The 26,314-nt window shown below is 39.8% G+C and overlaps 2 protein-coding genes across 4 annotated transcripts in view; both read right to left on the bottom strand.

The window, feature by feature from the left end:
- LOC124387284 (homeobox and leucine zipper protein Homez-like) overlaps positions 1-26,314 on the bottom strand; it is a 107,551-nt gene that overhangs the window by 10,812 nt on the left and 70,425 nt on the right. The window contains exon 1 of one of the 2 annotated variants that reach the window (XM_046851526.1): positions 2,091-2,245. The exons of the other annotated variant lie outside the window; for it this stretch is intronic. Within the exon in view, the coding sequence (XP_046707482.1) occupies positions 2,091-2,204 (114 nt within the window). The 5' untranslated portion in view covers positions 2,205-2,245. Of the gene's footprint in view, positions 1-2,090; positions 2,246-26,314 lie in introns of those variants that run through there. 2 annotated transcript variants of the gene reach the window in all.
- LOC124387275 (E3 ubiquitin-protein ligase TRIM21-like) overlaps positions 3,040-26,314 on the bottom strand; it is a 68,306-nt gene continuing 45,031 nt past the window's right edge. The window contains exons 1-7 of one of the 2 annotated variants that reach the window (XM_046851511.1): positions 8,479-8,621; positions 7,571-8,127; positions 6,578-6,640; positions 6,210-6,443; positions 5,951-6,113; positions 4,015-4,050; positions 3,040-3,578 (exon numbers count right to left, since the gene is read on the bottom strand). In XM_046851511.1, coding sequence (XP_046707467.1) covers positions 3,040-3,578; positions 4,015-4,050; positions 5,951-6,113; positions 6,210-6,443; positions 6,578-6,640; positions 7,571-8,127; positions 8,479-8,500 — 1,614 coding nt within the window. In that variant the 5' untranslated portion in view covers positions 8,501-8,621. Of the gene's footprint in view, positions 3,579-4,014; positions 4,051-5,950; positions 6,114-6,209; positions 6,444-6,577; positions 6,641-7,570; positions 8,128-8,478; positions 8,622-26,314 lie in introns of those variants that run through there. The other variant, XM_046851512.1, reaches the window with a different exon arrangement.

The raw sequence follows: 26,314 nt of genomic DNA, 5'->3' as shown, positions 1-26,314 counted from the left end.
TAATGTACAGTATCAGTCGTAACATTACTATTTTAAATATTGTTAAAAGAAGAATCTTATTTTCATTAAGCCTGCATTTATTTGATAAAAAATAAACTGAAATATAAAACAAATAATGTGTTGTGAGATGCTATACAAATATAAAATAATGGTTTTCTATTATAATATATTATAAAATATAACTTATTTCTATGATGCAAAGCTGAATTTTCTTCAAGAGTTACTGCAGATTGAAGTGTCACACAAGCCTTTAGAATTCATTCTAATATTCTGATTTATTATCAATGGTGGAAACAGTAGTGCTGATTATATATGTATATATATAATTTTATTTATTTATTATTCTTTTTTTTTTTAAGAAAATACACTACAAGTTTGGGTCAGTGTTGAATTTTTTTTGTTTTGAAAATATACAATACTTTTTTTCAGCAAGGACGTGTAAAATAAATAAAAAGTGATTGTGAAGGCTTATAATTTTAGAAAAGATTTCCATTTTAGATGAATGCTGGTTTTTTTTTTTACATTCTTAAATTAATCCTGAACAAATCATAGCAGCCTCTAAAAAAAAGGAGCACAACTGTTCATGATCACCATTCAGCAGTAAGAATGCCTGCCTCTTCTCTACATTTCCTCCCTAGTCATTAACTGCACATCCTTCTTAATCACCACACCTATCTGCCATCACCCTCACCAACTTATTTGACTACCTGCTTGTTTAGTAGAAATTTACCTGTACCAAACGTTGAAATGTGATATATTTTCTTTTGCAATGTACATTTTAAATGTACATTCACTGACTGTACATTCAATGCAAATCATATAATCTTCTCACTTGAATTGGTTATTTTAGATGACCTGAGCCAGCTGTGCCATGTCTGTGGGGAGAAAAGTGGTGATAATAACTGGGTATTACTGTTTTCTATGGGCAAGATTATTCACTATCTATCACAATTTAATAATTGGTTACAGTGTCTGTCTAGTGCCTTGAAGAAAATTATGTCTTCTCTACATTATAGATTGCCTGTGACTGCTGCAATCGGTGGTACCACCAATCATGTATCCAGGCGACATCACAAGTGCACTTTTTGTTTAATGCACTTTTTGTGTCATGCCTGTCAAAAGTAGAATTAAAGGAGTAATACTTTTTATACACCTCTTCTATTAGTGGATTTTTATTTTGCATGGTTTTGTTAGTTTTACATGCATGAGCTTGGGATTTTTGTACATTTTGAAAAATAGAGCTGTTTGTGCATTAAATATTATTAATTGTGTAGGTGTATCACAGCAAGTTTGGCAACTCGGAGTATGAAGGAAAAAGAAATCGAGGGGGGGAGAATTCAGGCAGGGGGTTTACATTCGGCTTGCCTAAATAATACCCCCCTAAATAATACAGCTGTCCATGTTGTTAGATTAAATGTAGTATTTTAAACATACATTATTACTTGTGTAGGTGTATCACAGCAAGTTTGGTAACTGAGTATGAAGGAAAAAGAAGTGTGGGGGGGTGTTAGGGTATGTCGATGTTAATAAAAAGAAATTAACTATTTAAATTTTTTTTTACTTGTGTATCTGAGTAATTTAAGTAAGTCTAGTCTATTAATGCAAAATAAATACGCGGTTAGAATTCACGCAGGTGGTTTTAAAAGCAAATGATTACATTCCTGAGTTTATTCTGCCATCTACAGGAAGCTGTATACTTTTTCTTCATATTGATCTTTTGGCGTTAGGACCAGGAAAACATTTGACCCAATCTTCCGTGTTTTTAGTGCCATCTACAGGAAATACGACGGTACTGTGCGCGTGCACGCGTTGGGGGTTGATTTCGGACCGGGGGTTTTCCCGGAGGCGGAGCTTGGCTGCTGCTTCATCGCGGCAGAGCAAATCCCACCTCCGAGGTACGGCTCGCACCGGGACCAAGGCGATAATCCGATCATGTCTCTTGTAATATTTTTTTGTTTTTTATATCCTTTTCAGGAGGTTCGTTGATCGGTCAGAGTGCGAGCGAAACAGGAGGCGGAAGTACAGCTCGTTTGGGTTTTAATAACGAGAGTGAGGGAGAGAGATACGCGCGCGCACAATCACACACTCACACGACAGTCCTTTGATTGAGTAAGTCCGAGGTGCGCTTTGAGGAGAAGCGCAGCGGGTACGGGATTGTGGAGTCCTGTCTGAAACTCAAAACACGGAAAGTCCAACATAAACATTAACGAACGGGGAGTGAATGAGGCGCTTTTATGGAAGCGGGGTGCCTGGAGCTCCAGAGAGAGTGGAGGCATGAGTGATGATGAGCTCCAGGTGTGCGTGGTTAAACCTGGAGCTCTAGGGAGAGCGGAGGCATAGAGAGCCACCAAAGGGGGCGTGGCAGGTGGATCCCTGACAGTATGAAAGGGCTTCAGAAAGTATTTTACCCATTTAAGAATCAATTTCTCTTATACAATTTCAGTTTGAGTGCTGTTTAACTAGACAAGAATAAAAAGGACCGCAACAAAATCTCTGCACTTAATGTAGTATCAGGAGGTTTACAGCACTCAAAAAACAAACAAACAAACAAACAAAAAAAGTGTGGAGAATATTCTAAATCTAAGTGTGAATAATTTTCACAAGTGAGTGCAATAATAAATGCTGGATAAAATAAGTCATTATTTTTTTTAATCAAAATCTTAATATTTAGTCTAAAATGTTATCCAAAGACAAAAATCAGATACTTGTATGTATTGTTAGGATACAAAGTTTAAAGTACATATTTTTACTTCTGAAAATGTGAAAAAAAGTGAAAATTCAAATGTTCTTTGCCACATAAATGTATGTATTTAAGTATTTAAAGATTGTGTATATATATCTTTAAAGTAAAAAGAGTAAAAGTAAAGTTCAGATTTTTTATTTATTTTAACATTTCTAATAGTTTAAAATAGTATCACATTTTTTTAACATTTCTGATTGTATCACATTGTTCTGTGAGTTTCATAATTTTATTAAAAAGAAAACATTTTTAATCCTTCTTTAAACATCCAATTTTTTTTTATATATAAATACTTTAGTCTAGAGTAGAGGAGAGATGATCAGTGGTGCAGAATTTTTACCTCCATCATTGAAACAAGGACTGAAGAATGGATAGAGTTTCTCAGTGAAAGTCTGACCAGTAAAAGAATAGATATGAGATCTGGAGTTCACATCATAAAAGGAGACCAGACCCTCCTCATAATCCACAAACACTCCCACCTTCTTCACCTTCTTTCTCAGTGTGAGGGGGACAGAGGGACCAGCACAAGCTTCATACTGATTCTTATTCCTCAGTACCACAGACCAGAATCCATTCTGAGGTCTCAGTTTATTCTTCCCCTTCCTGTTAATGTTTTCTCTCACAACTCCTAAATCCCACTTAGTTTTCCCTCTGACCTGCACCTCATAATAAAATCTTCCTGAGGAGAAACTCTGCTTCCCCAGAACCGAGGGACACAGATTAAACCTCTCTGGTGTATCAGGGAGATTTTGTCGTTTGTCTCCATGTGACACTTGTTTTCCATCAGCAGAAAGAATGAGGTTGGGATGAGCTGTATCAGGATCCAGAATCACATCCACTGCGAGAAACACACAGAGTGTGATGTGAAATCACCATTCAGTTGATCAAACTCATTATGACATATTAGAGTAGTCCTGAATGTTTATTCCATTTTTATGTTTTATACTGTATATATGATTTGTCTGTTTGATCTGTTAAACTCAGTCTTTCTTCATAAAAAATCAAATCATCAGCAGCAGCCAAATATGTTGCCAAAAAGTTATTGGCAAACTAACCTGCTAACTAGCTAGCTCAATTTCACTAAAGAAGCTAGTGACAGCTAAACATCAGTTTAGTGTATAAGCAAAAAAATGCACAAAAAAATTATATTATACTTACAAATCATTATCTAAATTGACTACAGTAATTACATTAATATATTTATAAACTATAATATTTATTTAAATCTGTTATATATTTCGTCTACTGGGTAAAGTAGATTTTGAAATCTGTACCTGCATACTGCTGCATTCTCTTCAGTTCTGTGGAAACTAAACACAAAAAAACATCACTGTAATTTTATTGTTTATATTTATTGCAATATTTGACTCAATTAAAAGTAAAACATATTACTATCAATATAATATAAAATATTCTCACCTGCTTCCTTTAACTTGTCATTGATTGTTTTAGTGAGTTTCTCATTCAGACTCTGCTGAAGCTGAGACAGGGATGTCCTCACAGTGTCTCCATTCAGATCAGTGTTAATACTGATCTCAGTCCAGATCTTGGTGTGTGGAAGGCTGAACATGGACGAGTAAACCTACAGTAGATCAGGAGAGAGGAGAAATCCCTCAGCATGGTGAGTTCTGTTCTGTGATGTTCTGCATTGTCAGTAGGCAGAGAGAGGAACACTGACCTGTAGGAGGTGGAGATGATCCTCAGTGTGTGAGAGCTTCTCCTGCTCAGTGTCTCTCCTGTAGCACAGTGACTTCCTGCTCCAGCTCTTTAATGAGTTCTTCAGTCTGCATCACTGCTGCTTTCTGCTTCTCCTCCATCAGCTCCATCAGCTCAGCCTGACTTCTCTCAATGGAGCTAATCAGAGCAGTGAAGACTTCAACACTGTCTGCTTTCTCTTTCTCTGTGTTTCTCTAAAGAGGAACACATTTTAACTACAGATTTATATACAGATATATACATACAAAGAACATCACAATATGCAGATATGTTGTAGATAAAACTTCATGTCATGTTTTACACACTTTGCTGAGCTCTACTGAGTGTTTGATCTGTTGGATCTTCTCCAGTCGACTCGGAATCATCTGCTGTAATAATATAATATAAAATATTCTCACCTGCTTCCTTTAACTTGTCATTGATTGTTTTAGTGAGTTTCTCATTCAGACTCTGCTGAAGCTGAGACAGGGATGTCCTCACAGTGTCTCCATTCAGATCAGTGTTAATACTGATCTCAGTCCAGATCTTGGTGTGTGGAAGGCTGAACATGGACGAGTAAACCTACAGTAGATCAGGAGAGGAGAAATCCCTCAGCATGGTGAGTTCTGTTCTGTGATGTTCTGCATTGTCAGTAGGCAGAGAGAGGAACACTGACCTGTAGGAGGTGGAGATGATCCTCAGTGTGAGAGCTTCTCCTGCTCAGTGTCTCTCCCTGTAGCACAGTGACTTCCTGCTCCAGCTCTTTAATGAGTTCTTCAGTCTGCATCACTGCTGCTTTCTGCTTCTCCTCCATCAGCTCCATCAGCTCAGCCTGACTTCTCTCAATGGAGCTAATCAGAGCAGTGAAGACTTCAACACTGTCTGCTTTCTCTTTCTCTGTGTTTCTCTAAAGAGGAACACATTTTAACTACAGATTTATATACAGATATAGAAATATTTATATACAGATATATACATACAAAGAACATCACAATATGCAGATATGTTGTAGATAAAACTTCATGTCATGTTTTACACACTTTGCTGAGCTCTACTGAGTGTTTGATCTGTTAAACTCAGTCTTTCTTCATAAAAATCAAATCATCAGCAGCAGCCAAATATGTTGCCAAAAAGTTATTGGCAAACTAACCTGCTAACTAGCTAGCTCAATTTCACTAAAGAAGCTAGTGACAGCTAAACATCAGTTTAGTGTATAAGCAAAAAAATGCACAAAGAAATTATATTATACTTACAAATCATTATCTAAATTGACTACAGTAATTACATTAATATATTTATAAACTATAATATTTATTTAAATCTGTTATATATTTCGTCTACTGGGTAAAGTAGATTTTGAAATCTGTACCTGCATACTGCTGCATTCTCTTCAGTTCTGTGGAAACTAAACACAAAAAAACATCACTGTAATTTTATTGTTTATATTTATTGCAATATTTGACTCAATTAAAAGTAAAAACATATTACTATCAATATAATATAAAATATTCTCACCTGCTTCCTTTAACTTGTCATTGATTGTTTTAGTGAGTTTCTCATTCAGACTCTGCTGAAGCTGAGACAGAGATGTCCTCACAGTGTCTCCATTCAGATCAGTGTTAATACTGATCTCAGTCCAGATCTTGGTGTGTGGAAGGCTGAACATGGACGAGTAAACCTACAGTAGATCAGGAGAGAGGAGAAATCCCTCAGCATGGTGAGTTCTGTTCTGTGATGTTCTGCATTGTCAGTAGGCAGAGAGAGGAACACTGACCTGTAGGAGGTGGAGATGATCCTCAGTGTGTGAGAGCTTCTCCTGCTCAGTGTCTCTCCTCTGTAGCACAGTGACTTCCTGCTCCAGCTCTTTAATGAGTTCTTCAGTCTGCATCACTGCTGCTTTCTGCTTCTCCTCCATCAGCTCCATCAGCTCAGCCTGACTTCTCTCAATGGAGCTAATCAGAGCAGTGAAGACTTCAACACTGTCTGCTTTCTCTTTCTCTGTGTTTCTCTAAAAGAGGAACACATTTTAACTACAGATTTATATACAGATATAGAAATATTTATATACAGATATATACATACAAAGAACATCACAATATGCAGATATGTTGTAGATAAAACTTCATGTCATGTTTTACACACTTTGCTGAGCTCTACTGAGTGTTTGATCTGTTGGATCTTCTCCAGTCGACTCGGAATCATCTGCTGTAATAATATAATAATAATATAATATATAATATAATATAAATATAATATAAAGTTATACATTTCTTTTTGTTTCAAATAAATCATTCTGTCATCATGTGTTTTATACATATAATAAATACAAAGAATAAATGATTTTTGTGGTGAGAGTAGAGAGCAGGTTGAGAAGAGCCTGCAGAGGTGGAGGTACATGCTGGAGAGAAGGGCAGAGGTGGAAGTAATGAGGTACAAATACTTCGTTACTGTACTTAAGTAGATTTTTGTATTTTTTTGTATTAATCCATTGATTTGGTAAAATGTAAATATTTTTCTTTTTTCACTGAGAGCCGATTTCCTGTCATTGCGTGTCTTTTTCAATCCACTGGTGTATAAAGTCCTGTCTCTCACTCACCACAGATGTAGACTAGTTTACAAGCTAACAATCAGGAGACAGAAAGCAACAAGAAGTAAAGCTAACGTGGATGAGACAGAGGGAGTCAGATAGATAGATAACTGACTCCCTCTGTCTCATCCACGTTAGCTTTACTTCTTGTGGCTTGATATGATGTGAGGTCCAGTTACCAGTGTGACATTAAAACAGATAGAAGTAATAAATACTTTTTACTTAAGTACATGTCCGAACCAATACTTCTTTACTTTTACTTGAGTTAAAAAGTATAATCAGTACTGCACCTTTTACCTGAGTATTTTAAAACATGACTATCTGTACTTTTACTTAAGTAAAGGATGTGTGTACTTTTGCCACCTCTGGAGAAGGGAAATGAAAGTCAGAAGAAGAAAACGAAGAGAATTAATTGGGTTTGATTGAACATTAACTTCAACCTAATCAATTTTAGAACTTAAACTGATACCCTACAGATTAATGACAGATAAATGAAACTGTATAATCCATAAAAATGCCCAAAGTTGAAGTCAAACAGTGTTTCTCACCATCCTCTCTCTGCTCTCTTCCTCTATAGAAACAGTGTTGTGTTTCTTGTGGTCTCCTTCAGTGCAGAACTGACACACACATGTCTGATCATCTCTACAGAACAGCTCCAGAGCTCTCTCATGTTTCTGGCATATGTAGTCCTTCAGGTTCTCCACAGGATGTATTAGTTTGTGTTTAGTAAGTTTTAGAACATGATTATGAGGTTCTAAATGAGACTTACAGAAAGTCAGTCCACAATCCAGACAGGATTTCACAGCCTTCACCTTCTCTTCAGTACAGACATCACAAAGAACCTCAGGTTTGTCTGGAACACTTTTCTTCTTGAAGTGATCTGCAACCTCTCTCAGTGTTGTATTAATCTTCAGTTTAGGTTTCTTGGTGATTTTCTTTTTACATAATGGACAGTAACGGTCTTGACTCTTCTCCCAGCACTGTGTAAGGCAGCTTTTGCAGAAGTTGTGTCCACATGGAGTGGTGACTGGATCAGTGAACACATCCAGACAGATCGGACAAAGCAGCTGCTCTTCAGACAGGAGACTTCTGGAGTCACGAGCAACTAAATGTGATAAGACGATGAAACAAATATATCTTTTTTTTAACACACATTTAGTGGCACTGAAATCCAAATGATCACTTTCATGAAATCTGCTCTTAGTCCTTCTTTATCGTCATCACACTACTATTACTACAACTACTACTATTAAATACTTTAGTTGTTAACACTGGACTGATCCTGCAATAAATTAATTTTCATGGTCAAAGTTGTGGAGAAACTGTGTTTATCAGGCAAATTTAGTTCGAAATGTATTAGCCATTGTTAACACTCTTTACACATAAGTGCTCGATTATTTATTCAGCAATTTGATTTAACTGGATCAACACCATCGTAAATAACACTTTTACTTACACTTAGATTGTCCTCGCCCCATTGTTTAAGTAAAAACGCGGTACAGGATTCAGAAAACTTAAGCTTTACTGGGTTTAGAATTGATTGTGTGTGTTCTTGCTGTCAATTGCTAGCCGCTGTTCGGTAGGTTACGTGATATCGAATGCCCACTGCTGAAAGATAACTGCTGCTCAGAGTTCTAGCCTTTTATGCACTTGATGGAGAACGGTGCACTGTGAAGTCATAGGTAACTTCTGCTTGGTAAACTGTATGTCTGCCTCTAGTGGGAAAGCGTGGAATTACAGCTGAATGGGGAAACCCTATTCAAACTCAGTTTCTATAAAGGTAAATACTTTTAAATATATGGAAATTCAGAATTGAATATGGTAATTGCTGTTGTTACGTCCCATTGGATGTTCGTGTGTGTGGGTGTTTGTCTCTATTGGTTCACCTTCCTGTCAATTTCTCAAGGTTCCGCCCTCTTTGGACTGCTATTGGCTAGGGAGATAATCAACGTGTGTGACCTGACTGCACCTGTGGCCAATCCGGTCAACTGTTGGGGTTTAAAAGGAGGACTGCAGGAACGTTGCAGAGAGCACCATGAGCACCATTTGTTTGGCATTGTTGTGTTTGAAGCAGTGCTTGTTTATTGTTTGTACTACAATTGTTGATTCGTTGACTGTTATCTTGTTTGTTTTTGAGTGGTTATATTCTGACAACAACCCTTGTGTTTTCCCCAGGAGTGTTGGGCAGGTAGTATGTCACGTGACTTACATCTTGCAACACGTAGGTGATACTATGTATGGACACACTAGCTAGGAGTGTGTGCTACTTCTGTATTTTTGTTAGTTTAGAGTAGGTAAGCTAGGGTGTGTAGAGGTGCCGGAAGAATTTTGGTTTAGTGTTAGGTTAGTGGTTTATAACTGAGGTAGTTGGGTTGGTTTTGTTGTGTTCTTTTCTTTAGCGCCACTCTCCGTCTCTCTCTCTCCTGTGGGATTAATTAATAAGCTTTGCTATTCTCGCCTGTTCCTCCTTGTTTGAATAAATCCTTTTATATTATACTTTGTTTACGTGTCCTTTTCCCTGGCCCATTCACAGAATGGATCACAGTATGAATGTTACAGCTTCAACCCTAGACATATAAAAAGAAGTCGTAACATTTAATGGGGGCTCGTCCGGGATCATCTTCCCAAATGGTTCAGAATACTGTGGCCATTTTGTGAGTTCTGGTGGAATTTGACCGTGTTTGAGTTGGTATAACGAGGTGATTTGCGTGGAATTACGGAGTAGTGTCTGTTTGCTGGCTGTGCGTTGTGACCATGTTTAGCTTGTCTAATTTCATTGTTACTCCTTCGTTAGAGCAGATTGATCTCTGTCGGAAGCCAGATTTATTCCTGATAGCTGACCACTATCAGATCGTTGTAAATAGACAAGGTCTTAAAAGAGACATAAAGAGTGAAATACTAAAGCACTTGGTGGAGTTAAAATTCTCCCATGTCAGACATGGCTGAAGGTGAGGATACCGGCCAGGTTGAAGGCCGTAGTGACGTTGTTGTTGGGCCTCCCACTGTTGGAGATAAGGATCCACAGAGTGGCATAGCTGATGCTGCAGTGGAGGGGCAGCCTGAAGCTAAGGCCGGCTTGCCGCCCTATGATCCATTCTCTCCCAGCTCTGTTGACTCTAGAGGGATGCGCGACTATAAGTCCGCCTGGCTCGTTACAATCCGATGCCCAAGAGAGCCCAAACACGTCAGGCTGAGATAGCCATGCGTCTGGAGGTGCGCAGGCTTGAAATAGAGGCTGACACGCAGGTAAGGCTGCGACAGCTGGATCTGAGGCGATGAAAGTGACTGCTGCTGGGTCCACTGCGCAGCCGACCCTGCAAGAGTCTAATGCTTCTCCTCGGTTGATTCATTCTTGCCTCGTTTGACGTAAGTAAGCATACTGCATTAGTACCCCAATTCAGAGAATCTGAAGTAGATTGTTATTTCAATGCTTTTGAGCGGTGCTACTTCCTTCGCTGGCCTAAAGATGTTTGGTCGCTTCTGTTAAAATATAAATTGTTTGGTAAAGCTCTGGAAGTTTGCTCTAGCTTATCGCTAGAGGAGAGTTTAAACTATGAGACCGTAAAATCTGCTATCCTTCGTGCATGTGAGCTAGTTCCAGAAGCATATAGGCAGAAATTTAGGGGCCATAAGAAGAATTCTACACAAACCTTTGTAGAGTTTGCTCGAGAAAAAGGAATACTGTTCGATAAGTGGTGCACTGCTAGCAAAGTGAAAGATTTTGATTCGATGCGAGAACTTGTCTTATTAGAAGAGTTTAAAAGTTGTCTGCTGGAATGTGTTGTAGTTTACCTGAACGAACAGAAAGTAACTTCGTCACATGCAGCTGTGTTAGCGGACGAGTTCGTTTTAACGCATAAAACTGTTTTCACTTCTGTGCGCGCTGAGAAAACTCAGTCTGTTTCTATCCAATCTAAAACTTTTCATTCTAGAGCCAGTCCACCGCGATCTCGGGAAAATCGTGAGTGTTTCTATTGCCATAAATCTGGTCACGTAATAGCTGATTGTTTGGCGTTAAAACGTAAAACGCAATCCCAACCTAAAAGTGTTGGATTTGTAAAGACTCTTAACTCAGCCGTTGCGGTGCCTTGTGAAGAAAGGATTGATGACAGTTACACTCCTTTTATTTTTAAAGGGCTAATTTCTTTGACGGGAAATAGTGAGGATCAGAAAGAAATAAAAATGCTTAGAGACATGGGTGCGATGCAGTCATTTATTGTGGCAGAGAAATTAAAATTTTCTGAGGATAACTCCTGTGGTTCGAGTGTCATCGTAAAGGGTATTGAGATAGGTTGCGTAAAAGTGCCGTTGCACCGAGTACATCTGCAGTGCGAATTATGTACCGGGTTTGTACGGGTTGCTGTTCGTCCTTCTCTTCCAGTAACCGGTGTTGACTTTATCCTTGGGAATGATTTGGCGGGTGGTAAAGTAATGCCTGTTTTAGAGGTTGTTGATAAACCTGATATTTTCTGTCAGTCAGGGGATGTGACTAACTCTGATGTTTTTCCTGCATGTGCAGTTACTCGCGCTCAGTCTCGAAAGATAGGTGATGTAGTTGATTTGTCTGATTCATTTATTCTTCCACTTTTCTCTGATGGGAAATCTGAAAATCCGATGTATCTGAAGAACACAAACATAATTTGAAGAGTTCTAAAGTAGCTGTGACTGATGTAGGATTGTCAAAGCTGTCTTTATCTCGAGAGGAAATTATTGCTGCACAGAAAAAGGACAAATCTCTTGTTCTTAGTTTTAATTCTGTTTCTTCTGATGTGATTAAAGACCAGAAAGTTGCCTATGTTATTGACAATGGCATGTTGATGAGAAAATGGTCCTCCAAAAAAGATACGGATTTAGATTGGAATACGGTGTATCAAATTGTTGTTCCTTCTCCTTATCGCCAGCATGTTTTATTTCTAGCGCATGATCATCCACTTGCGGGACATCTTGGAGTCACAAAGACGTACAATCGTGTTCTAAAACACTTCTTTTGGCGAGGTTTAAAAAAGGATGTGGCAAGTTATTGCTGTGCTTGTCATGATTGTCAATTGGCCGGAAAGCCGAATCAAGTCATTCCATCTGCTCCACTGGTCCCTATACCAGCCATCGGTGAGCCGTTCGAACATGTGGTGGTAGACTGTGTTGGGCCGTTGCCAAAAACAAAATCGGGTAACCAGTATTTGTTAACTATCATGTGTATAGCTACTAGATTCGCTGAGGCGATACCATTAAGAAAAATCACCGCTCCTGTTATTATTAAGGCCTTAGTGAAGTTCTTTACTATGTTCTGCCTACCAAAAATTGTACAGAGTGATCAAGGTACGAATTTTCTATCTAAGCTCTTTAGACAAGTATTGCAATCTTTGGGAATTACTCATCGTGTTTCAAGTTCATACCATCCCGAATCCCAAGGTTGTTTAGAACGTTTTTATCAGACACTAAAATCAATGCTTCGAAAATATTGTTTGCAGACAGCTAGAGACTGGGATGAGGGAGTTCCTCTGGTTTTGTTTGCTGTAAGAGAAACTGTACAAGAATCTCTTGGGTTTAGCCCAGCCGAGCTAGTTTTTGGTCACCAGGTAAGAGGGCCCCTCAAAGTTCTTAAAGAACAAATGTCAGTTGATTCCATTCCGAAAACAAATGTTCTGGGTTATGTGAGTAATTTTCGTGATCGTTTGCATGCCGCTTGCTCGCTTGCTAAGGAGTCTCTACTCATTGCGCAGAAGGGCATGAAGCTCAGGTATGACCGTAAAGCAGTTGCGCGTTCTTTTACGCCTGGGGATCAGGTACTAGTATTTTTACCAGTTCCCGGATCTTCCTTGTCTGCTCGTTTTCATGAACCTTACGTAGTGAAAAAGAAAATAAGCGAAACTGACTACATGATCAATACACCTGATAGAAAACGCCAAACTTGTGTTTGCCACATAAACATGTTAAAAGCTTACTATGCTAGAGAGAATGTAGGAGACAGAGCTTCGGAACAGACTAAAGGACCACCCGTCTCTCCTGTTGCGGTAACGGTGGAGCAGATTTCATTCCCCGATGTGTCCGGTGCTAACGAGGACGCCGTAGGACTGCGTAATGCTGCTCAGCAATGTGCAAGGTTGACAAATTCTGAGATGTTAAGGAATTTAGATTCTTTTCTTCAGCATATATCTATTGACCAGAAAGCGGACATTGTTAAATTAATTTCTGACTTTAACTGTCTGTTTAGTGATGTTCCTAAACTTACAAATGTTTTGCAGCATGACATTAAGGTAAACGATGCTCGCCCGATTAAACAGCACGCGTACCGCGTTAATTCAGTAAAGAGATCCATAATGCGTCAGGAGGTGAATTATTTACTAGAGACTGGTCTAGCCAAGCACAGTTATAGTCCATGGAGTTCGCCTTGTTTACTCGTTCCTAAGCTAGATGCAACGTTTAGGTTTTGTACGGATTTCCGTAAAGTAAATGCAGTAACGGTGCCAGACAGTTATCCATTACCCCGTATGGAGGACTGTGTCGATAATATAGGATCTGCCTGTTTTGTGAGTAAGCTTGATATGTTAAAGGGCTACTGGCAAGTTCCTTTGACTCCCAGAGCATCGGAAGTTTCTGCATTTGTAACCCTGATAGTTTTCTTCAGTATACTGCCATGGCTTTCGATCTCCGAAATGCGCCCGTGACTTTTCAACGTCTTGTGAACATACAATTTGGTACACCTGCCAATACTAATGCATACCTGGATGATCTTGTTATTTACTCTGCAGATTGGACATCACACATGAGTTCATTGAGAACAGTGTTCGAGTGTCTTGCAAACGCTAAGTTAACGCTTAACTTGGCTAAGTGTGAATTCGGCCAAGCTACGGTTACTTATCTTGGCAAAGAGGTGGGTCAGGGTCATTTTATGTAATACCCCTGTTCTTCTGGCTCCGGATTTCTCTCAAGGTTTTAAACTAGAAATTGATGCAAGCGCTGCTGGAGCTGGCGCTGTTCTACTGCAAGAGGATGTACATGGTATAGATCACCCTGTTAGCTACTTTTCACGAAAGTTTAATAAACACCAGTTAAATTATTCCACCATTGAAAAGGAAACTCTTGCATTGTTGCTTGCTATACAACTTTTCGAGGTATATATCGGATCCAGTAGTTTACCAATCATCGTATTTACTGACCATAACCCACTTGTTTTTCTATCCCGTATGTACAATCAGAATCAGCGTTTAATGCGGTGGTCTCTAATAGTCCAGAATTATAATCTGGAAATTAAACATAAAAAGGGATCTGAGAATGTTTTTGCGGATGCTCTTTCAAGAGTTTAGAGATGTCACCAAGCTGGTTGGTTCTTAAAGGGTGGGAGTGTTACGTCCCATTGGATGTTGGTGTGTGTGTGGGTGTTTGTCTCTCTATTGGTTCACCTTCCTGTCAATTTCTCAAGGTTCCGTCCTCTTTGGACTGCTATTGGCTAGGGAGATAATCAACTTGTGTGACCTGACTGCACCTGTGGCCAATCCGGTCAACTGTTGGGGTTTAAAAGGAGGACTGCAGGAACGTTGGAGAGAGCACCATGAGCACCATTTGTTTTGCATTGTTGTGTTTGAAGCATTGTTTGTTTATTGTTTGTACTACAATTGTTGATTCGTTGACTGTTATCTTGTTTGTTTTTGAGTGGTTATATTCTGACAACAACCCTTGTGTTTTCCCCAGGAGTGTTGGGCAGGTAGTATGTCACGTGACTTACATCTTGCAACACGTGGGTGATAGAAAACGCCAAACTTGTGTTTGCCACATAAACATGTTAAAAGCTTACTATGCTAGAGAGAATGTAGGAGACAGAGCTTGGGAACAGACTAAAGGACCACCCGTCTCCTGTTGCGGTAACGGTGGAGCAGATTTCATTCCCGATGTGTCCGGTGCTAACGAGGACGCCGTAGGACTGCGTAATGCTGCTCAGCAATGTGCAAGGTTGACAAATTCTGACATGTTAAGGAATTTAGATTCTTTTCTTCAGCATATATCTATTGACCAGAAAGCGGACATTGTTAAATTAATTTCTGACTTTAACTGTCTGTTTAGTGATGTTCCTAAACTTACAAATGTTTTGCAGCATGACATTAAGGTAAACGATGCTCGCCCGATTAAACAGCACGCGTACCGCGTTAATTCAGTAAAGAGATCCATAATGCGTCAGGAGGTGAATTATTTACTAGAGACTGGTCTAGCCAAGCACAGTTATAGTCCATGGAGTTCGCCTTGTTTACTCGTTCCTAAGCCAGATGTAACGTTTAGGTTTTGTACGGATTTCCGTAAAGTAAATGCAGTAACGGTGCCAGACAGTTATCCATTACACCGTATGGAGGAATGTGTCGATAATATAGGATCTGCCTGTTTTGTGAGTAAGCTTGATATGTTAAAGGGCTACTGGCAAGTTCCTTTGACTCCCAGAGCATCGGAAGTTTCTGCATTTGTAACCCTGATAGTTTTCTTCAGTATACTGCCATGGCTTTCGATCTCGAAATGCGCCCGTGACTTTTCAACGTCTTGTGAACATACAATTTGGTACACCTGCCAATACTAATGCATACCTGGATGATCTTGTTATTTACTCTGCAGATTGGACATCACACATGAGTTCATTGAGAACAGTGTTCGAGCGTCTTGCAAACGCTAAGTTAACGCTTAACTTGGCTAAGTGTGAATTCGGCCAAGCTACGGTTACTTATCTTGGCAAGAGGTGGGTCAGGGTCATTTTATGTAATACCCTGTTCTTCTGGCTCGGATTTCTCTCAAGGTTTTAAACTAGAAATTGATGCAAGCGCTGCTGGAGCTGGCGCTGTTCTACTGCAAGAGGATGTACATGGTATAGATCACCCTGTTAGCTACTTTTCACGAAAGTTTAATAAACACCAGTTAAATTATTCCACCATTGAAAAGGAAACTCTTGCATTGTTGCTTGCTATACAACTTTTCGAGGTATATATCGGATCCAGTAGTTTACCAATCATCGTATTTACTGACCATAACCCACTTGTTTTTCTATCCCGTATGTACAATCAGAATCAGCGTTTAATGCGGTGGTCTCTAATAGTCCAGAATTATAATCTGGAAATTAGACATAAAAGGGATCTGAGAATGTTTTGCAGCATGACATTAAGGTAAACGATGCTCGCCCGATTAAACAGCACGCGTGCAGCGTTAATTCAGTAAAGAGATCCATAATGCGTCAGGAGGTGAATTATTTACTAGAGACTGGTCTAGCCAAGCACAGTTATAGTCCATGGAGTTCGCCTTGTTTACTCGTTCCTAAGCTAGATGCAACGTTTAGGTTTTGTACGGATTTCCGTAAAGTAAATGCAGTAACGGTGCCAGACAGTTATCCATTACCCCGTATGGAGGACTGTGTCGATAATATAGGATCTGCCTGTTTTGTGAGTAAGCTTGATATGTTAAAGGGCTACTGGCAAGTTCCTTTGACTCCCAGAGCATCGGAAGTTTCTGCATTTGTAACCCTGATAGTTTTCTTCAGTATACTGCCATGGCTTTCGATCTCGAAATGCGCCCGTGACTTTTCAACGTCTTGTGAACATACAATTTGGTACACCTGCCAATACTAATGCATACCTGGATGATCTTGTTATTTACTCTGCAGATTGGACATCACACATGAGTTCATTGAGAACAGTGTTCGAGTGTCTTGCAAACGCTAAGTTAACGCTTAACTTGGCTAAGTGTGAATTCGGCCAAGCTACGGTTACTTATCTTGGCAAGAGGTGGGTCAGGGTCATTTTATGTAATACCCCTGTTCTTCTGGCTCCGGATTTCTCTCAAGGTTTTAAACTAGAAATTGATGCAAGCGCTGCTGGAGCTGGCGCTGTTCTACTGCAAGAGGATGTACATGGTATAGATCACCCTGTTAGCTACTTTTCACGAAAGTTTAATAAACACCAGTTAAATTATTCCACCATTGAAAAGGAAACTCTTGCATTGTTGCTTGCTATACAACTTTTCGAGGTATATATCGGATCCAGTAGTTTACCAATCATCGTATTTACTGACCATAACCCACTTGTTTTTCTATCCCGTATGTACAATCAGAATCAGCGTTTAATGCGGTGGTCTCTAATAGTCCAGAATTATAATCTGGAAATTAAACATAAAAAGGGATCTGAGAATGTTTTTGCGGATGCTCTTTCAAGAGTTTAGAGATGTCACCAAGCTGGTTGGTTCTTAAAGGGTGGGAGTGTTACATCCCATTGGATGTTGGGGTGTGTGTGGGTGTTTGTCTCTATTGGTTCACCTTCCTGTCAATTTCTCAAGGTTCCGTCCTCTTTGGACTGCTATTGGCTAGGAGATAATCAACTTGTGTGACCTGACTGCACCTGTGGCCAATCCGGTCAACTGTTGGGGTTTAAAAGGAGGACTGCAGGAACGTTGGAGAGAGCACCATGAGCACCATTTGTTTTGCGTTGTTGTGTTTGAAGCATTGTTTGTTTATTGTTTGTACTACAATTGTTGATTCGTTGACTGTTATCTTGTTTGTTTTTGAGTGGTTATATTCTGACAACAACCCTTGTGTTTTCCCCAGGAGTGTTGGGCAGGTAGTATGTCACGTGACTTACATCTTGCAACACGTGGGTGATACTATGTATAGAGACACTAGCTAGGAGTGTGTGCTACTTCTGTATTTTTGTTAGTTTAGAGTAGGTAAGCTAGGGCGTGTAGAGGCACCGGAAGAATTTTGGTTTAGTGTTAGGTTAGTGGTTTATAACTGAGGTAGTTGGGTTGGTTTTGTTGTGTTCTTTTCTTTAGCGCCACTCTCCGTCTCTCTCTCCTGTGGGATTAATTAATAAGCTTTGCTATACTTTGCTATTCTCACCTGTTCCTCCATGTTTGAATAAATCCTTTTATATTATACTTGGTTTACGTGTCCTTTTCCCTGGCCCATTCACAGAATGGATCACAGTATGAATGTTACAGCTTCAACCCTAGACATATAAAAAGAAGTCGTAACACTGTTACCGCAAAGCTTAAGGCACAAAATTCTGCATTCACTTGAACTTGGAAACCTGTCCCACTATGGCAATGCCCCTGTGCACAAAGTGAGCTCCTTGAAGACATGCTTTACATGCTTTAGAGAGGAAGATCTTGAGTGGCCTGCTAGAGAGCTCTGATCTGAAAACTACTGAACACTTATGGGATGAATCTGAATGCTGACTGCACCCCAGGTCTCCTCACCTACATCAGTACCTGCTGTTTTTATAACATCCTTGTGACTGATAAACACAAATATTCATAAGCTCACTCCAAAATCTAGTGGAACAGCTTCCCAGAAGAGTGGATGGAATTATAAGAGCAGATTGGGACTAAATGTGGAATGCAATGCTCAAAATCTCATACCATACGATAATCACCTGACCCAATACTTTTGCAATATAGTGTATGTGTGTCTGTGTGGGTGATGGTTGGTTAATTGACACTGCGAGTCAGGTGGATGGTCTTTTATTGTACTAGACAGACACTGGGACAAACAGGAATATAGGTTGATTAGATCATTGATTATGCATGACAGTCTTAAATGAAACAAACAGTTTAAGAGTTTACAAGCAGGCGATACACACATAGCACATATTTGCTAACACATCTTGGAGCCTACAGTAAACTTGTGTGTATAACAAAAGTTCAGCTTTGCGCTCAAAAACAATCCAAACACAGTTAATAAGACAAAACGATCATCAATGCATGGGCATAAATCCCGGAGGGGATGGAGCGGACATGCCCCCCCCATCCGAGGGTTGGTTTCCAAATAAAAATATTTTAAAAATCGCACTCTCCATTATATGTATTCTCTATTATATGAAAAATATATGTATGTATACCTAAAATAATTGTGTAAGTAGAAAAACGCAAAATGCATTTAGAAACAGTTGAGTTCCCCTCCTTCCTCACAGTGGTTTGACCCACTGCTTTTTTTCTCAGTTTATCTCACCTTCACTACACACACGAGTCAGGTGTGTAGCTACAGCTCAACTAATTTTCAACTCCATTAAGTAGAGTATTTTATTCACTTATTTTATTCACTAAATAAAATAATTTTCTTTAATGTAGTTGATGCAGACTTATTCATAAATTAGTTGCGGCAAAAATGCTGATTAGCGATGTAATTTTCCATGAATCTGCTCTATTAGCGTTTAAAATATGATTTATCTTATGAACGTTAGCTTGTTTACAATAGCTTGTAGCATAGTGCACTGACACTAACACACCAAAGCCTTTTCACATGCAGTGTTTTATTTGGGATGACTTGAAATAATGTTAACATTAACACACAATTAGCATATAGTTTATCTGTGCATTTACTAAATGAGCACTGTGTGACCTCCGAACTGACCCCACTGTATTTTTTTGTATAATCAATTTCTATTCTGTTCTTAAGTGTCTTCATTAATTTGTAAATAAAATGTTAAACATTTTTTAATTCCTAGTTTTATTGTTGTGATTATTTTTTATGATAGTTTTACTTTCTTTATGTAAAGCAGTTTGAATTACCATTGTAATTGATGCAGTCTCCATGCTACAATAATAATGTACTGTGTCTTTATACTGTAAGTACAATTTGACTGTATTAATTTTTTTATTTTAATTAAAAATTGCTCATGAGACATTTTATATTAAGTGTCCCACTCTACTGTTAAATGAAATTTACGCCCATGCATCAATGCAGTTTACAAGCAGCAAGGCTTCATGAGACTGTTGCAGATTACGTTGCATCGCCCCCAGTATAATAAACTGCAAGCTGTGCAACAAAATATGAAATTCAAAATAAAGCACCAGGGTGTTCTGTGGAGGCCTGAAGCAAATAGTCAGAGACAGGTAAAACAAGGGGTGCCCTCTGGTGGTCTAGACAGAAAATATTAAATTTAAGTCAAGTCAAGTCTAGTCAAATCAAGTCAGGTCAAGAGGTTTTTATTGTCATTTTACTATACACAGTGGTACACAGTAAAAACGAAACAACGTTCCTCCGGAACCCTGGTGCTACATTAAACAAGAACAGCATAGAGCTACAACACAAACATGAAGTGCATCGAGTGCAACCTGGTGCAAACAGTGCAAACAAAAAACAGTACAAACAGACAGTGCAGACAGACAACACAAGACAAGACAAAAGACAAAAAACCAAGTATAGCGCCGACTAGTAAACCTACTGTATACTTGATTATACAGTACTGTGAAGGAGAAATGTAAAAAACTATACCCAGGAGAGAATACAAACAGAACAGAACAATGTAGTGCAAAAAAACAGCAGCAAAGGAGGTGCAAAGACAGCATGTAAACATTTTACTGAATACAAAGGTGCAAAGACAGCATGTAAACTTTATACTGTAGTACAAGGTGCGAGTATTAATAATAATAAATAGATAAATGGTGGTGGAGTGGATCGAGATGAGTGATTGTGTTTAGTCCAGGTTGTACAGTTCGGTAACACACATTTGAGTGAGTGTGTGTGATTGAGTGAGTGAGTGAGTGAGTGAGTGTGTGCGAGTTCTGTTTTAGTTCTGAGTATTGAGAAGCCTGATGGCTTGTGGAAAGAAACTGTTGCACAGTCTTGTTGTGACGGCCCGAATGCTTCGGAACCGTTTTCCTGATGGTAGGAGTGTGAAAAGTGTGTGTGATCGTCCACAATGCTGTGTGCTTTGCGGATTCAAGATACTAATGATAGGTGGTGGCATTGCAATTTATATAAGCAATAGATTTGATACCAGACTGATAGCTACATTATCACTCAGTAAACAGTTTAAATTCTTATCCTTGAACATCAAGATCTCAAAATGTGACCGTGGTTGGTTGTAACAGACCCCCTTCGGTCTCTTCTAAAACTTTAATTTCAATAACTCAACAACTATCAAGACTAAATCTTAGAGAAGTTCTTTTAGTGGGTGACCTCAACTGGGCCTGACTGTCTACTGTTTCTGATTCTATAAAAATTTTTTTTTTTCATTCAGTTAAGTTGATTGATTGTTTTACTCATTTAAACTTAAAATGCTATGAAAGGTCAACATTACTGCATTTAATTTTTTACACATTTGTCACACTTAAATGATTCAGATCATCGAACAAATTTTAACATTACACAAAGATTAATACATATGTGTTTTTTGTTTTATGTAAAAAATTTAATAAACAGTTTTACAGTCACAGTGATACTTTAATAACTATTATGTTTTTTTGCTTTTATTGGCCAGAACAAGACATTTTCTTGTTCTATCTGCTTTCATTTTCTTACTGAAGAGTTAACTCTTTGTTCACCTCCTACTAGTGGGCTAGTTCATATACACTATATTACCAAAAGTATTGGGTCACCTGACCTTTCCTGCTATATGTGGTTCTTTTCCAAACTGTTACCACAAAGCTCAAGGCACTCAATTGAACAGGACGTCTTTAATAAAATTTTGTATTCACTTGAACTTGGAAACCCAAACCTGTCCCACTATGGCAATGCCCATATTTACAAAGTGAGCTCCTTGAAGATCTGGTTTACATGCTCTGGAGAGGAAGATCTTGAGGGGCCTGCTATAGAGCTCTGATCTGATTCCTATTAATCAACTATGGGATAGATTGGAACAGTGACTGCACCCCAGGTCTCTCACCTACATCAGTACCTGCCTTTCCTAACACCCTTGTGGCTGATGAACACAAATATCCATTAGCACACTCCAAAACGTTCAGGTAATATAGAAAATTCCTTAACAAACAACTGGAACCAAATTCCTTGTGTGTGTCAACACACTTGGCTAATAAACCTGATTCTGATTCTAATTAACGAAGAAAAAAAAATTAAGAATGTCGCAAATGAGTAAAACAAGACTGGTGTGCAAAATTAACTCAGGAACTGGAAGTAATAACAAAAGATGAAATTCAAAATAAAGATTTATTTTATATTTATTTAATTATGGATCTTTTATAAAATGTTAGACCTAAATGGGAGATTCTGCAATGGGTCTGTAATTTGATAGTGTGTTTGGATCCAAATTAGGTATTGTAATGTGGAGCTTAATAACTACTAACTTGAGGGGTTTAGGGATGTGACCTTAAGATAGTGAGGATTTAATAATATTCAGAAGAGGCTCACCAGCTGAATGTAACACTTCTTTCAGTTGTATAGTTGGAATGGGATCTAATAGACATGTTGTTGATTGGGCTTTGGTAATAACATCATACAGTTCTTCCTGTCCTGTATGTGTAAAGCAGTGTAGTTGTGGAGTTTTAGGTACGATTGGATCAGGAGATGCTGTCAGAGGTTGGACCGCCACAATTGTTTTTCTAATACTATCAATCTTTTCAGTAAAGAAATTAATAAAGTCCTCACTACTAAACTGTGATGGAAGATGTTTTTCAGATACCTGATTTGTTGGTAATTTAGTTACTGTACTGAAAAAGATCCTGAAACCCAGCCATTAGGGGGGCACAAGCCAGTGCACTCTTAGTGCCGGTCCCAAGCCCGGGTAAATGGGGAGGGTTGCGTTAGGAAGGGCATCCAGCGTAAAACATGTGCCAAATCAAATATGCGGATCACAAAGGAGAATTTCATACCGGATCGGTCGAGGCCCGGGTTAACAACGACCGCCACAGGTATCGTTAGCCGACAGGGTACCGTGGAAATTGGGCTACTGTTGGTCAAGGAGGAGAAGGAGAGGAGGAAGACGTCTACAGAGACGGCAGGAAAAGGAGCAGTGTAGGAGAGTAAAGGTTCGGGTTGGTACTTTAAATGTTGGTACTATGACGGGTAAAGGGAGAGAGGTAGCTGATATGATGGAGAGGAGAAAGGTAGATATGCTGTGTGTTCAGGAGACCAAGTGGAAAGGGAGTAAGGCCAGGAACATTGGAGGTGGGTTTAAACTGTTTTATCATGGTGTGGATGGGAAGAGAAATGGTGTAGGGGTGATTCTGAAGGAAGAGTACAGTAAGAGTGTAGTAGAGGTGAAGAGAGTTTCTGATAGGGTGATGATCGTGAAGGTGGAAGTTGAAGGATGATGATAAATGTCATCAGTGCCTATGCTCCACAAGTTGGCTGTGAGATGGAGGAAAAGGAAAGATTCTGGAGTGAATTAGATGAAGTGGTAGATGGTGTACCTAGGAAAGAACGATTGGTGATTGGGGCAGACTTTAATGGGCATGTAGGTGAAGGGAACAGAGGTGATGAGGAGGTGATGGGTAGGTATGGTTTTAAGGAGAGGAATGTGGAAGGGCAGATGGTGGTAGATTTTGCTAAAAGGATGGAAATGGCAGTGGTGAACACGTATTTTAAGAAGAAGGAGGATCATAGGGTGACGATAAGAGTGGAGGAAGGTGCACACAGGTGGACTATGTGCTATGCAGGAGATGCAACCTGAAGGAGATTGGAGACTGTAAGGTGTTGGCGGGGACAGTGTAGCTAGACAGCATCGGATGGTGGTCTGTAGGATGGTTTTGGAGGCGAAGAAGAAGAGGAGGAAAGTAAGGATTGAAAGAAGAATAAGATGGTGGAAACTGAAGGAGGAAGAGTGTAGTGTGAGGTTCAGGGAAGAGGTCAGACAGGGGCTTGGTGGTGGTGAAGAGGTGCCGGATGATTGGGCAACTACTGCAGGAGTGATGAGGGAGGCAGCTAGAAAAGTACTTGGTGTGACATCTGGAAATAGAAAGCAAGACAAGGAGACGTGGTGGTGGAATGAGGAAGTGCAGGAGAGCATTAGGGGAAAGAGGTTGGCAAAACAGAAGTGGGATCGACAGAGTGATGAGAAAAGTAGGCAGGAGTACAAGGAGATGCGGCAGCAGGTAAAAAGGGATGTGGCGAAAGCCAAGGAAAAGGCATATGAGGAGCTGTATAAGAGGTTGGACACTAAGGAAGGAGAAAAGGATTTATACCGATTGGCCAGGCAGAGGGACCGAGCTGGGAAGGATGTACTGCAAGTTAGAGCAATAAAGGATGGAGAGGGAAATGTGTTGACTAGTGAGGAGAGTGTGTTGAGAAGGTGGAGGGAGTATTTTGAGCAGCTGATGAATGAGGAAAATCACAGAGAGAGAAGGTTGGATGATGTGGAGTTGGTGAAGCAGGATGTAGATAGGATTAGTAAGGAGGAAGTGAGAGCAGCGATTAAGAGGATGAAGAATGGAAAGTCGGTTGGACCAGATGACATACCGTAGAAGCGTGAGATGTTTAGGAGAGATGGCAGTGGAGTTTTTAACCAGATTGTTTAACAGGATTCTGGAAGGGGAGAGGATGCCTGAGGAATGGAGAAGGAGTGTGCTGGTACCGATCTTTAAGCATAAGGGAGATGTGCAGACCTGCAGTAACTACAGGGGAATTAAGTTGATCAGTCACACCATGAAGTTATGGGAAAGAGTAGTGGAAGCCAGGCTGAGAGAAGAGGTGACCATCTGTGAGCAACAGTATGGTTTCATGCCGAGGAAGAGCACCACAGATGCCTTATTTGCTTTGAGGATGTTGATGGAGAAGTATAGAGAAGGACAGAAGGAATTGCATTGTGTATTTGTGGATTTAGAGAAAGCGACGACAGAGTGCCAAGAGAGGAGTTGTGGTATTGTATGAGGAAGTCAGGTGTGTCAGAGAAGTATGTGAGGGTGGTGAAGGACATGTATGAGGACAGTGTGACGGCAGTGAAGTGTGCAGTAGGTACGACAGACTGGTTCAGGGTGAAGGTTGGACTGCATCAAGGATCGGCCCTGAGCCCTTTCCTGTTTGCAGTGGTGATGGACAGGTTGACGGACGAGGTCAGACAGGAGTCTCCTGGACTATGATGTTTGCAGATGATATTGTGATTTGTGGTGAGAGTAGAGAGCAGGTTGAGAAGAGCCTGGAGAGGTGGAGATATGCGCTGGAGAGAAGGGGAATGAAAGTCAGTAGGAGTAAGACAGAGTACATGTGTGTGAATGAGAGGGAGGGCAGTGGAGTGATGCGGTTGCAGGAAAAGAGGTGAAGAAGGTGGAGGAGTTCAGGTACCTGGGGTCAACAGTGCAAAGTAATGGAGAGTGTGTTAGAGAAGTAAAGAAAAGAGTGCAGGCAGGGTGGAGTGGGTGGAGAAGAGTGACAGGAGTGATTTGTGATAGTAGGGTATCTGCAAGAATGAAAGGGAAAGTTTATAGGACTGTGGTGAGACCTGCGATGTTGTATGGATTAGAGACAGTGGCATTGAGTAAAAGTCAGGAGGCAGAGCTGGAGGTAGCAGAGCTGAAGATGTTAAGGTTTTCGTTGGGAGTGACGAGGATGGACAAGATTAGAAATGAGTTTATTAGAGGGACAGCATGTAGGATGTTTTGGTGACAAGGTGAGGGAGGCGAGATTGAGATGGTTTGGACATGTGCAGAGGAGGGACATGAATTATATTGGTAGAAGAATGCTGAAGATGGAGCCACCAGGTAGGAGGAAAAGAGGAAGGCCAAGGAGGAGGTTCATGGATGTGGTGAGGGAAGACATGCAGGTAGTTGGTGTGAAAGAGGCAGATGTAGAGGACAGGGTGGTATGGAAACGGATGATCCGCTGTGGCGACCCCTAATGGGAGCAGCCGAAAGAAGAAGAAGAAGACTGAAAAAGATCCTGAGATTGTTTTTGTTGTTTTCTATGAGTTTGCTCAGGTGTTCAGCTCTAGCAGCATTTAGCGCCTGTCTGTTGCTGAGCATACTGTCTTTATTCGCAATTCTAAATACCTCCAATTTAGTTTTACTCCATTTTCTCTACAGATTACAGAATGTTCTTTCGAGAGCATGCGTATGATAATTATACCATGGTGCAGGTGTTTTTTGTCCTTTTTTTAAACAAGATGGGGGCAACATTGTCTATGTTGTTAACCATTTCATCAAGGTTGTTAGGATTTATGGGTTTAGTGAGAAATTGAGATAAATCAGGCAGGTTATTTGTGAATCTATCCTTAGTGGTCGGAACAATAGTCCTACCAGGTCGATAACGTGGTGAAACACAGCTAATCTGCTCTACCGGTAGTGTGTACAATATGAGGTAATGGTCTGTGATTTCATAACACTGAGGTAAAATATCTATATCAGTGACATCTGTTTCGTGGAATATTATTAATCCAGTGTGTGATTTAATACACTTATACAATTTCAGATTTTATCAGCACTTTATCAAAATTGATCAAGAGGTCTGAAAGATAACGAGTAAACTCTTGAAGAAGATCACCATTGGGCCCTGGGGTCTGTACACAGTGGCCAGAGCGAGAGATAGTAGGGGTTTTCTATGTATGTCTGAAAGTACAACTTTAAGAACGAGCACTTCAAATGATTTAAACCTGAATCCTAAT

Source organism: Silurus meridionalis, chromosome 6 (genome assembly GCF_014805685.1).
Source record: "Silurus meridionalis isolate SWU-2019-XX chromosome 6, ASM1480568v1, whole genome shotgun sequence".
NCBI classification, from domain to species: domain Eukaryota; kingdom Metazoa; phylum Chordata; class Actinopteri; order Siluriformes; family Siluridae; genus Silurus; species Silurus meridionalis.
This window is presented reverse-complemented; position numbering and strand designations above follow the sequence as displayed.